Source organism: Antrostomus carolinensis, unplaced genomic scaffold (assembly GCF_000700745.2).
Source record: "Antrostomus carolinensis isolate BGI_N321 unplaced genomic scaffold, ASM70074v2 scaffold30481, whole genome shotgun sequence".
Lineage (NCBI taxonomy): Eukaryota > Metazoa > Chordata > Aves > Caprimulgiformes > Caprimulgidae > Antrostomus > Antrostomus carolinensis.
In genome coordinates this window covers 3,821-16,701 of record NW_010293964.1, presented here as the reverse complement: position 1 = coordinate 16,701, position 12,881 = coordinate 3,821, and the positions used below count along the sequence as shown (strand labels likewise).

At 45.8% G+C, this 12,881-nt stretch overlaps 1 protein-coding gene across 1 annotated transcript in view; it reads right to left on the bottom strand.

Annotated features, from left to right (window-relative positions):
- Window positions 1-2,528: 2,528 nt before the first annotated feature.
- The window catches only part of LOC104532315 (regulator of G-protein signaling 9), a gene marked incomplete at its 3' end in the record, with an annotated part of 14,167 nt that continues 3,814 nt past the window's right edge, over window positions 2,529-12,881 (bottom strand). The window contains exons 2-9 of the mRNA XM_010177499.1: window positions 10,274-10,370; window positions 7,558-7,608; window positions 7,283-7,389; window positions 6,277-6,328; window positions 5,181-5,239; window positions 4,710-4,786; window positions 2,868-2,949; window positions 2,529-2,600 (exon numbers count right to left, since the gene is read on the bottom strand). Of these exons, the coding sequence (XP_010175801.1) occupies window positions 2,529-2,600; window positions 2,868-2,949; window positions 4,710-4,786; window positions 5,181-5,239; window positions 6,277-6,328; window positions 7,283-7,389; window positions 7,558-7,608; window positions 10,274-10,370 (597 nt within the window). The remainder of the gene's footprint in view (window positions 2,601-2,867; window positions 2,950-4,709; window positions 4,787-5,180; window positions 5,240-6,276; window positions 6,329-7,282; window positions 7,390-7,557; window positions 7,609-10,273; window positions 10,371-12,881) is intronic.

Here is a 12,881-nt window from a genome sequence, read left to right as displayed (position 1 = left end):
ACAGGCCAGAGGCAAATTCTGAGTCTAGCATAAGATGACCTCAAGATGCATCTCCCTGTGCTGGTGCTTCCAGCCCCACGGCTGGCAATCAGATCTGTAACAGCCCATACACTCAATTGCATTCAAATTACTGGTTTTCCCCTCATTTCATTTATCTGTTTCTGATCCTGTTCTTTCAAAAGATGCAGCAGAAATTCTGCATTTATCAGGCAGCCAAGCTGACAGAGACTTCTGAAATTAAAGGTCAGCCATGACTACGATGATCTGTGGCTGATCTGCTGGGTACAACAAGCCAGGATATTTTATTCAGCAGTCCCTCAATCTAGAACAGTGAGTTTTAGCTAAGCCAAAGCACCTTTCAGAAAGACTCTCTGGTTAACAGAAGAAGGTGAAAGCTGAGTGTGTACCTGCAGGCTCTGGCAGTTGCCTGGTAACTCTCTAAGCACTGAGGCTCCATCATGAGCTTGAGACCTGGGTAACAAAAGGCTAAAGCATTCCCTTAATTAGCTGTTCAATGGATGGCTACTTCTGCCTCATTCCCCCTGCCCAGCTACAACTCCTAACTCATTATAAGCAGGAGGGATGCTCATGGGTCAGTAATAAAAGTTCTTTTCAAAGGAGTGGGATGTTTGGCCAAGCACCTGTTTATCCCCAGAGGACTCTATCAATTAGAGAGAGAGCAGCCCACAAAGGTTCTGAGGCAAGTGATAGAGATGTTTGTGCCAATATTAGCTTCAAAGAAGTCATTCTGATGTCAGAAATTAATTGTCACCGGGAATATTTTATTTCTCAGCTGTCAAGATAAAAGAAAACTAATTGGCCAACAAAATGAAGCTAGATTGAGTGGGAACAGAGACAGAAATCAAATAAATGGGCACTGGATCATGCACTCATTTTCTGCTCTCATCATTTCACCTATGTCAGAGCCAAAGGCTGGGCCTACAGAAAACATCAATAAAACCCCACATCACCTTCAGCAGGGGTAAAATACGGCCAACAAAGCACAGTCCAGCTCAGCATTTACTAGCAGAGCTTGGGACATCCTTTCTGCTCACCAAAGGCTGCTGAGCCACAGGTGTTTGTGAGAGTAGCCCGCAGAAATCAAAACCATCTGCTGGTCTAAAGGTGACTCAAAAAAAAGGTGGTTTTTGGCTGTTGAGTGTATTGTCAATTGCTCCTTCAAAAGCAAAAAGAGGAGTAAGAGCCTTCCCTCTTCAGGGAAGAGGGAACCTTCCCTCTTCAGCTCAGTCACCAAAGAGGAGGCACAGCTCAGAGACCAGCCTGAAGGATAAAGGCAGTGAAATCACCCCAAAGCTGGTGTCCTTTGGCTCATGCCATCCTTGGAGTCCCTGCTGATGGGAGGAACAGATGATGTCTCTTATGTCCAGGGTGGGAACTGAACAGAGACCCCTCAGCTCACTCCATCTGTGTTACCAAGCAGCTGGCAAATGGCTACAGGCTTTCAGACCATTTGCAAACCTAAAATCTCCTTCCACATCAGCTGTAAAACTGTGGGCGAGAAGTTGGCTTACTCCTCTTTTCCATCCCTCTCTCTTTCTTCCACTCCTTTTCTCCTTTTTTAATTTTTTTTTAAGAGGCTTTCAGCAGCTCCTACTTACAGCAAGAAAAAACAAAATACACCCCAACCTTACATTTTGCTCATTTTCAGTCTCTATAGCAACAGAACACAGTTGGCCAAAGCAATTATCCTGCCTTTAGCTGCTGAGATGTTTAAAGGCTGTTACAAAAATGAGAAGTTGGGGGAATACAGGGAGTGTGATCGCAGTAACATTTGCATCTGATTGCTGAGAGATACTTTGACTTCACTTCCAAATGAACACCATTAAGTGCACAAATGCAGAAGCCCTTAAAAGGGCTGATGGAGAAAGAGCAGAGCAGCTCCAGCTCCTCATCCACTGACTGCATCTGTCTTCTTGTGGACTCTGAACCAGTCTCACCCAGTTACAGCCTCCATGGTCTCAGTCCATTAATTCTGTTTCTTCATGGTCTAGCTATATAATAAGCATTTTTAGGCAACATTTTGTGTCTCCTATCTACCACACCAATTTCTCCCTCTTCTTGCCATACGTCACCTTTTTGGAGGTATTCTGTCATTTTAGTTTAAACCTGTTTTTTTCCTCTGATCCTTTATACCCCACAACTCCCCACAGTCCATTCACCACTAACAAAAAGGCAGCAACAAGCATCTGGAGGTAAAGGATTCATTAATTCAGATTCACCAGCATAGAAAACGTGTCCTGTAGCTAAACACTCACACTAACTGGTGTGGCAAGAAAGCTGACAAAGTATTTTCAAGCCAAAAGATGCTGCCAAAGCCTATTTTGAGAGCTCCACTCCCCAGACAATGAGAAGGTTTCAACTTCTGGCCTGTTTGGCTGTCACAGCTGAGCAGACTCGCTCAGCCTGCGCTGCCCAAGAAACCACAATCCCAGGGATGTCGTCTGGATCCTCCCAAACAAATTCAGTAGGTGTGAAAAAAAACAAACCAAAACAAAAACCTGTCTCACCTGGTTTACCTTATTTTCATTGGGATCCGTTACGCGGTCTAATCCATACTCTAGGGCGTCTATCATGCCGGGCTGTTATGAACAAGAAACATCAATAGCTTTGTAACTCATTTGTTTTAAAGTCTGTGGTTCACATAAATGCATGAGGAGACTCCCAAGCCCCAAAGGGCTCTGCTTCCAGCAGCTCCCAGCCAGCAGTGCCCTGGGTGAGCTCTGCCCCCAACGCTCCCCGCCAACCACGGGTGCTGCAGCTGGATCTCCCTCCCAGGTGTGTCCCAGGTGCCTGCAGGGTGGGCACCACCGAGGCACTAAAGCCACATGCCAACATCCTCTACTCACAGGAGCTCGGTTCACAAGCCAGTAGGCTCTCTCCTGGCAGTCCAGCGTGTACCTGTCCTCTTTATTCCGCTCCTTCCCTGCCCTGCAAAGTCAAAAATGGGATTTAACTCTACCAGAGGAATTAATGAATTGTCCTCTCCTAAAAGCAGTGGGGTGAGAAAAGGGGGCACAGCCCCACCTCCCCTGCCCCGTGGGTCCCAGCCTGACAGTGCGATGCTCTGCTGCAGCCTCCTGACCATGTCTTACCCTGACTAATTCTGGAGTGCAGATCATGCTGTTCACATGGCCACACATGACTGTAGCTTTTGAGAAACCATCATCTTCCTGAGCTCAGCTGGGAGCAGACACATCCTCTTTTGATTAGCCAGACAGCCCTTTGGTAGAGTTTTACGCTAATGAGCCATCACTTGCGGTCAGTTCTGCTGCCTCATGTTTATCCATCTCTGATGTCTCCGGGCAGTATCTGAGGACTGCCACGCAGAGATACACCCCAGACACATCCCATCCCCATCTCCTGGTAAAGAGGGGCATTTCTCACAGAAATGATTTGAAAGTGGAGCCAAGCAGTGTTCCCAGGCACTAAAACCCAAATCACCTCTACTATTAAATAGAAGAAACACCAGCATGGTTTGGGCTTGGACCAATTAATTCTTTCCCAGACAAGTCCTGGGTACAATTTGGGACTTAGCACAGGCAAAGGCAGCATTCCCAAAAGGCTGTTTGCATGTGGCCACCCCGCTGTGGTTAACAGGGTGGATGCAGGCTGTTCTGCACCAGTCTGCCCCAGCATCCCCACCAAACAGCCTCAGACGTGTTTAATCTACTAGTTCAGACACAGTCTCAGTATCTAACTTTAAAACTGCATTTGGCATCTCTTAGCCCAAGTCTGACCTCAATTTTCAAGAACAACAGTCTGGTGTTTAATGAGACAGTTATCTGATGAGCTGTATTCTGACGACTTGGCCGCCAGCCCAGTGGAGACAGAAACGGCGCTGAACAGCGGAGGCAGCGCCTGCCGTGCTGGGAGGTAAAAAAGGTAAAAGGAATCCACAGAAGTAGGGAAGAGTCTGTCTCCAAAGGAATAATCCCATCTCACGTTCATTAATTTTCCTGGGAATTTGAAGGATTCAGCTCCTAAAATCAAGTCATTTTGGCTGGGTGCCTAAGTATGCACTTCAGAGTTTCCTCCAAAGTCCCTGCTGGGAACATTTACTGCTTCTTGATTCAGGCCATTCAGTTCAGCTGTGAGACATGTGCAAGCAATAACTGAACCAGACCCATAACAGCTCCTAAGTCCAGTGGCCTGATCCACAAATGCTCATGGACAACCCTGAGCTAATAGAAGCTGTTTTTAATGAAGACCTGCACGCTGCAGCATCAGACCTTGGCTTCTTCAGGGAGTCACATCAGGTGCAAAATCTAAACCTCCCCTTGCACATGTGCAAAAACCATTTGCAAAGGGGTACACGTGTGTGTCAGGAGGAAAGGCAGCCACCCCCACCTCTGCTCTTGCTCTTACAAACCAAACCAAGCCCACATCTGGGGCAGACAAACGTCAGGCAGGGAGAGAAACGCAGGTGCAGTGGGTGAGGCAAGTGGGTGTCCAGGCATTTGAAAACAGATTAAATCCTTCACTGAGTGTGAAGTGAGCAAAGCTTCCTTGCAAAATGGAGAAACCCTCAGCTGATAGGTTTATTTCACAACCTTGAGGGACACTTGCAAGTTATTTCAAAGCTGTAGTTTATGTTTTTGAGCTGTAATTAATTGTATCCCAAGAGAGTGAAGCTCTGCCTCCTCATACCCTCCCCAATGATGCAAATAAGGGAATGCAAGTCAACTCACTTATACTGCTCTTTGGCCTGCATAACAACAAAATCCCACTTGTAGTTTATTTTTTGATTGAGCATGTTGTAATGTTCCTGGAATAAAAATTAAAAAGCAGTTAGTGTGAAAATTCTGGACAAGGCGCTCCCATGTCAGGGTTTTCTTGACTCTCCATAGCTTAACTAAGCCAGGCTGGTAACTAAGCCAAGAAATCTGGATTGTTCTGAACACAATTACATGAATTGCAACAGTTCAAAAATAACACCACAAGGAGAGCAATTATCCTCACTAAAACTATCATTGACTTCAGAGTCCTTTCCTTTGCTGGCTACTTTTTCCACTGCCAAAATTTTGGGGTTTGACACTGCTGGAGTAACACCTCATGCAATTGAAGAGGTGATTTTTTGCCCCACTTTATCCATTAACAACAGAGGGAAAATCTACAGCAAACAAGGGGCTTGCATTGGAACAAGTACAACATCTCCTCACCTTTTCATATTCTTCTAAAATCCCTTTCTTCTTAATGTTCTTCTTTGCTAGGTAAATTGCTGTGGAGGGAGAAACAACTAAGCAGTCAGTTATACTTAGACCAACAAATCCAAGAATAAATAAAAATTTACCCATGTGACAAACCCAGGAATCTTTGTCTGCTAAAGTATCTTCCAAGCTCACAAAAACTCAGGGAATTAAAATTAATTTAGTGTTTTCAATTTATTGCTGATGCTTCATGAGCCAGTGCCCAGGCTGGTAGCAGCCACACAGAACATGCAGTGTGCAGCTTCTGCTGTGTCACTCCTCCTTTGGGAATTCAGTCAGGATTTCACAGGTCAAAGGACACTGGACCAAATCTTTAAGGTGTTGAGGTTCTTCAGAGTCTGACCTCCAAGTTTTCCAAACGCAGGCCAGTGTTTTGTTACAAGTTCTATTAAAAAACATTCCAATCTAAAATGGGCTTTTTTTTAAGATGATCTATGGCATAATGTAGATAAAAGCCACAGAGGACAATCCTGGCATAAACAAATCGGTCTGTGAACTGCACAGCCCACATCAGCCAACCAAGCTGATCAGCCCAAGTTTCAGCACCAGCCCTGTAATAAAAAGCATTATAAAGGCCACAAAAAAAAAAAAAAATCAATATATAAAGAGCCATCAGGAGATATTGGGAGCCACTGTGCTTTATATAAAGAACAATCTCTGAATGCAGGGCTTGATATAAATCTACAGGAATATAGTCTTGGGCTCAGATCCAGGAATACACTTAACTACTCACAGAAATTTAACCTTCTGTTTAAAGTCTTCCCTATCCAGCAAAGTATTTCAGATGCATTCCAGTCTGATGGATCTTAGTGGAACCTAAGAGATGCTTAATCTCATCAAGGCCACCCCAAAGTGATCACATCCAGAGTATTCCCTCAGTTCAGCATCACTGAGAATTATTCACAAAATAGTATGAAAGAAAATGCAAGGGCTGGTCCTTACATGTGGATACACAGCACAGAAAGCTGAACAGAGGAGATGCTGCAGGACTGCACACACACACACACTGGAACCACACCTCCTAAACACACACAACACTATTGCTTACCATAGTCTGTGTCATCAGCAGCCCAGCTCTGTGCAGGCCAGAAATAGGGGGTCTGCAGAAAAGCAAGCATTTCATTAGCACCCCAAATTCACAGCAAGAGGCAGGCAGCACCTCTCACACTGGAGGGAGAACAAACCTCTCCCTCGCCATACTCAGAGGCTCAGCTCCTTAGCTGTGGGTCAGCTCACACAGTGGTGGGGACCAGCTACAGCATGAGAATCGAGGTCAGTAAACTGCCAATGTCAAATCCACTCCTGCTCTGCAGCTGGTTAACGTGGCCAACCTCTCACTGCTGCCTGCGTGATGCTGGAGCCTGATTTGGCACCATGGGGGAACCAGTGTCCTCATTCAAACTACCAACGAGGGTACCCCAATTTCCCATCATATCAGAAACAGTCCAACCATGAGTCATAGAATGGTTTGGGTTGGAAGGGACCTTAAAGTTCATCTAGTTCCATGAACCTTGATAAGATCCCAGTATGACTGTGCTTTCTGTGTATTTATTATTCAGTCTCCCCAGATCATTCCGTTTTCAACCAGTACATTCCATTTGCTACATTAAGATCTGGAAGGGAACACACATTTGGAAGGAAGCACCTATTTTGAAGTTGGACAAGTAGGCTAATTTAGTTGAAGGAAGTATCACAGTTTCCCTGTAAACTGTGATCTGACACATAGAACTGGAAGAACTGGCCTGAGGCTTCTCTGTGGATCTCTTCCTCCTGCACAGTGAATGACTAGGACAGTTACACAGCACAGCCCCATGACCAGAGCTCCTGGGGAATTGCCCCAGCTGCCTGTTCTCAACTAGTGCTGAACTCCCTCTCACAGAATCCCAGACTGGTTTGGGTTGGGAGGGACCTTAAAGCTCATCCAGTTCCAACCCCCCTGCCATCAGCAGGGACACCTTCCACTAGACCAGGTTGCTCAAAGCCTCATCCAGCCTGGCCTTGAACACTTCCAGGGAGGGGGCATTCACAATGGCTTTAGACAAGGTGCAACTCACTTGAAACCTGTAGAGGCTGCCATCTGACTTAAGGGTGAGGTTCTTTGGCTCCTGAAGAGGGTAGATGTATCCATATTTGACAAACATGTCCCCCAGGTGCAGAGCCTCTGAAAATGAAGGCAGATGTTTTGATTGCACAGAAACACTGCACAGGAATTTAACAGTGAGCTGCTACTCGGGAGAGAAGAATTAATCTAAGAGGTTTTGTCATATGGAGACCTTGAAGTTTTACAACTCAAAGCTGAAGAAGCCTCAGTCTTTACACTTCTACGCACCTTCCTCAAGGATCTGCAAGCGCTGGAGAATCCACTGCATTATATCATTACCTGTAAAACAAAGAAAGTGTCAGGTGCTTGAAACTGGGAGAGTGTCAAAATCCATGGGCCAAAAGGAAATCTCTCCAGTCCTCACCCCTCACCGTGCTCTGGAGCCCAGCAAGTGCACAGACCCCTTCTTGCAAACATGCTTTCAAATGCACCACATGAGAGAAGCAGAGATAAAACACACTGCTGGTCTCTCACTGGCCATGTTGTTGTTTCTCCTGCTTTCTCAGGCTTTCTCCTGATCAAGGAGGCATCAGTCCCTGGGAGGGGAAGCCCAAGGCAGGCAGTGACCTCAGGATGGCACAGTGTGAGCGTGCAGAAGCACACGTGGCCTGAGCAACGCTTAAACCCTCATCATTGGCTTAGAAAGGACTTAAGCAAGGCAACACCTTCCACATCCAGGGAAGGTGAAGTGCCCCTTGTTTTGCACCATCTTGTCTTGAAAGATTTGCTGCAAAATATCTCCAGATTCACAGAATATGGTCCTGTCTCAGTTTTAGTAAGAGACCAGTGACCAGTCCTCTCGAGTCCTTTAAGAGACACAACTTTCAGTGCAGAATGGATGTCAGTCTCAGATCCAAGTTGTACTGATCACAGGACATATCAAAAGGAAACAAGATTTCTGCATTCACAAACACTTCAACCCTCCCAGTTCTTCTGGTGGGGTGTGGCCAGTCGTACCCACAGCCAGCACAAACCTCCAGTAGTTTTAGTTTTATGTTCTGGGGGGCAAATTTCACAAACCTCCATCCAAATGCACTCATTCCCTGATCAATTATTGGTCTTTTCCTCCAAACGTCCCCTAGGATTGCAGATTGAGGTGTTGACCTTTCTTGACATTGCAGTGATGACTTAACTTTCTAATAGGGGCTCAGAGCTCTTATCCTACTGCCTGCTTCCTGAAATAGATGAAATTAAAGGATTATCTCATCACTCATTTCTAGACAGCTCTCTCTGTAAGCGTTTTCCCCCAAAGGTGTGCATTTAACATCGAGGTTTATCTGTTTTTTCTGTTGTGAGCCATTTTACTGACACTGAATTTAACTAGTTAGCTTCCTGCACATGAAGAGCCAAGTTCTCTTCAGTGGATTTGCATCTACTGCTCTAATATCTTCACTATTCCCTCACTAGACATGAACCAGTCTCTTTTGCAACACCCAGATGACAATCAGTATCTATGCAACTTGCACAGCACTAAAAATACCCTAGTTTAGAGAGTGAAGGCTGCCACACAAGAAGCATGTAACTCCTATCAGGAGCTGACTAGAATTTATGACTTATGCAAGAGGGAACTTGTAGCAATTCTGGTTAAGGAACCAGAATAAAGCAGATAGCACGCAAAGAGGATGAACACCAACAGGCATCTTCCCTCCACATCATCTCGCCATGGAATTTTAGGAAGTGGTATTTTACACTGGTCAGACATCAAGAGAAGTACTTGTTCCCCCTGCACTTAATCTAGGTGGCACGTCTTCTTCAGTACAGGGGAAACTTTTCTGCAGTGCTGTCTTTACTATTCACTGACAGCGAGGGAAGGCAAGGCCAGACCCTTTGCAGATGCAAAGCACTCCACCAAATTCAGCTTCATAACAGCTATGTAAGCAGGACGTGGTTTGTACTGAGAGGCATGGAGGGTGCTGCTGAGAATAAGCTTCAGATGTCATCCAACTTCTCCTTACCCTTTCACTGACTGACTGTACCCACAGGCAAGTGACTTCATCTCAGTGCCTTGGCTTCCTCGTTTATAAATAAATAAATAAATAAAATTAAATTGGGGCAAACAATACACAAGGCTTACCAGGCTTTGCAAATACAGTGGGGAGAAATTAATCTATTTGGTTAAGTTGTCTCCTGAATTGCCTGGAGCAAGCTCACTGGTTTCAGTGGGAGGTTTTGTTCTGGATTTCAAAGTGCTGCAGAAAGACCAAAGCAGGAGAAGGAAACTTTGGTACAGTACATGTGAATATTTACAGTGGAGGATGCCTCCTAAGAGCTTTTGTGGAGGTTTGGAGAACAGGGAAGCAGAGGTACTGAGAGTGGCCTGTGAAAGGAGCTAGTGGGCACAAAGGAGACTGTGATAAGAGCTGCCTGTAATCCCATAGGTGACACAGCACAGCTCCCTGTCCCTTCTTCAGCCTGCTTGAAGGAGGAAAAGCTGTCACTTTGAGGCAGAAAAGGGGGTTGAATGTTTGGTTCTTTTCCTGCATACTGAAGAAAAATTATTATTAGCAGGAAACACTAAAAGGGAGACTAATTGTTTGTTGTTCATTTCTGAAGTTCAGTCTGACTCCATTCTGCCTGTTTTAATTGGATTTTAATATTTATCCTTATTTGTGATGCAGCCCCACTAGGAATATGACAGGTCTGGAGGCTGAAGCACCTCTTCACCTGTATGATAAGAGAAAGCAAAGGTACTCGAGTTAAACTCATGTGAGACAGCTAAAAGCACGTGATTATCAATCTCTGTGACTCTGATTCAATGAGATAGGAGTGAAATGAGACACGAGTGAGAATGAGATCAAGGGAGTGAGTATGTCCCAAAGGATGTACAGCAAATATTTTGGGGAACACGGGTTCCTGTATGCATCCAGGCAGTGGAAACTGCCACAAAAAGCTTTTCTTTGATGAACTTCCTTGGCCTGGTCCCTTCTCCTGGTGAAGCTCTTACCTGCCAGAGCATGTGGGATGCTTGAGATCATCACCGTCTGAGTCTGCATCTTAATGCCCGTATCTGGATTCTGCATCTCCATCATAAGTGCTTCAACCTGCAAAGCACAGCAGGGATGGGAAGTATTAACAAGAGAGGACAGGAGGGATCCCCAGGATCACCACAGCTCTGGGCAGCCTCCCAGAGGGGTGTGTAGTGCTGTGTCACAGGAACAGATGCAATGACCACAGTCATCTCCAAACCTCCCCTTTCCATCAGAGATGCCACCTCCAAACCATGTCATCTTTCACAGTGACTCACAGAATCACTCCTTCTTACACAAGACACAGCTGGGGTTAGCAGACAAGGGACTGGATGTCACCACTCCATGAGAGCTGAGCCAAATGAATAAATAAATAAATAAAAACTCTGCTACCCATAAGTGTTCTTCTCTGGTTCAGTGGCTATTTGCTGGGTCAATAAGAGAGAAAAAAGGGGGAAGAAATAAAATCTCTGCTTCTATTGCACAAATACCCCAGCTGTGCACAGACTTGTAGATATTGCACCATGCACCAAGAAAATAAACAATATTTTGGCTGAAGACCAAACAGCAAAGGTTCTGTTTCTGGTCTGCAGAGAATAAGCAGACAGGACTTTAGAAGAGCAACAGGAAAAGCACACCGCTTTGCTGAGCAAGAAGCTGACACCCGGGGGAGATGAGAACGGCCCATCCTTTGAGAAAGTACAGCCAGCACCCGAGCCAAGGCTTTGAAAAGCTGGCCAAGGACCCATTACAGTGGGGACCAGAATTTATGTGTGGGAAAGCAGACTGCAAACACAGAAATCCAGCCCAGCTCATAGGAAGGAGGTGTCCAAAGGACTCTCTGGCCGTTCCTGTGGATGGCAGCACTCACCCAGCCGGGGTCTCAGCCTGGTCTGTGGGCAGCAAAGCTCAGTCGCACCAGGGACACAGGGCAGAGACACCATCTGGAGCCACACACCCTCCTATCTGGCAGCATCTCCAGCCCGTGCTGGCTGAGGGATGCTGATGTTTATAGACTCACTGCCCAAGTTTTTAACAGATCATGTTATGGAGGATGAGTCTCATCCTCAGAGCCAGACTTTTTATTTCTTGTTCCTAATTTTCTTCTTTTTTAAAATTATTATTTTTTTAAAGATGAAGATTTTTCAAAGGTATTTTCCTCCTCTTACATTTGACTTCTTACTAGCACCATCCTAAAAGTACAAGAGCTTCCTGCTTGCACTCAGGATCCTCTGCTTGGACAGGTGGGGTTGGGCACTGTCCTCACCTCATTTTATATTATCCAAGTACCATGAGAGTATCAGCTTTGTGGAAGATCCTCTTCTTTTTGTCTTCTGCTTCCAGAGATATTAAATCAAAACTGGTCCAACAGGACCAATTTGGTCTCTCCACACATTCATTTTGGGTGAGGCTGGAGCTTTTTAACCAGGATTAGAGGATTTAATGAGCATGACTTGATGACACTCGGGCATAATGAAGGGTATTGTCTTCAAAGGCACCACAGTGACTTTGGTCCTAAGTCTTGCCAAGTTGAGTGAGGACTTAAGCCTGTAGTGACAGGATGCACTCTGGGCTTGACAGTAAAAGCTTATTTTAGACTCTTTCTAAAGCCAGTGTCAAATTAATACCAAAATGGAGAAGCCTGGTAAGATTTCACAGAAATATTTGTATAAATACTTCTATAAATTATTTTAAAATAACAAAACCAGCCTCAAAGCAATGGGATATGAATATTTTTTTAGCTTTTTTTAACTGAACCCCCAATATCAACCTCAGCAAGTTCAAGGGTGGGTGTGGAGAGATGCCTGTGTAGCTGTGTGAGTCGAGACAAGGCTGGACAGTCCAGAAGGCAGGGCACCAATTTAGGAAACTCAGAATCAGTTTCCTCTAAGCAAACACAGGTGATGCTGGGGAAATCACTTCCTCTCTCCATAACTCTGTGTCCACTCTGCAGACAGCACCTCATCACCACACAGAGATACTGTCAAGACCACCAGGTAGGTTGCATCAGGCTGGAGCAGGACTTGTTCTACCCTAGAAGCAGCACAGCTCACCCTGCCCCAGCACGGGGCTGCTGCTCGCTCTCCGGTGGGCTGGAAAAATGAGTCTTTACCAGCAGAGAGTGAGGAATTGGCTCAGAAACCCCCACCACAGCCTCTCAGCACAGCACGTTCCCTTTCCTCAGCGAGCAAAGAGCTCCAGACTCTGGTCACATTCGTACCCAGCCGAGTTCCCTGTTGTCATTGGGGAAATAACACGGATTAAAAAGGAACAAGTGATTTGAGGCAGGGAGCTGCTGCCGGGGAGCGCCTGCTGCTCGGGTGGCAAACCACGCTCAGCGCTGAGCAGAACTCAGCCTGTCTCCTCCTGTTCTCTTCTCCTGAGGGAACACTCTGCTGATGACGGGTTTGCTGGTGATTAGGAGTTCCTATCAGCACCAGCCTGCAGGCAGGCGGCCAGGAGAGCTGGTGAAAATACAGAGGGAACACTCACTTGCTTTGCTAAAGGCTCCAGCACATTTTGTCACGCTTTCAGCCAGCAAAACACTGTCTGGTTTGAATTTTGTAGAGCCCAGAAGCCACTTCC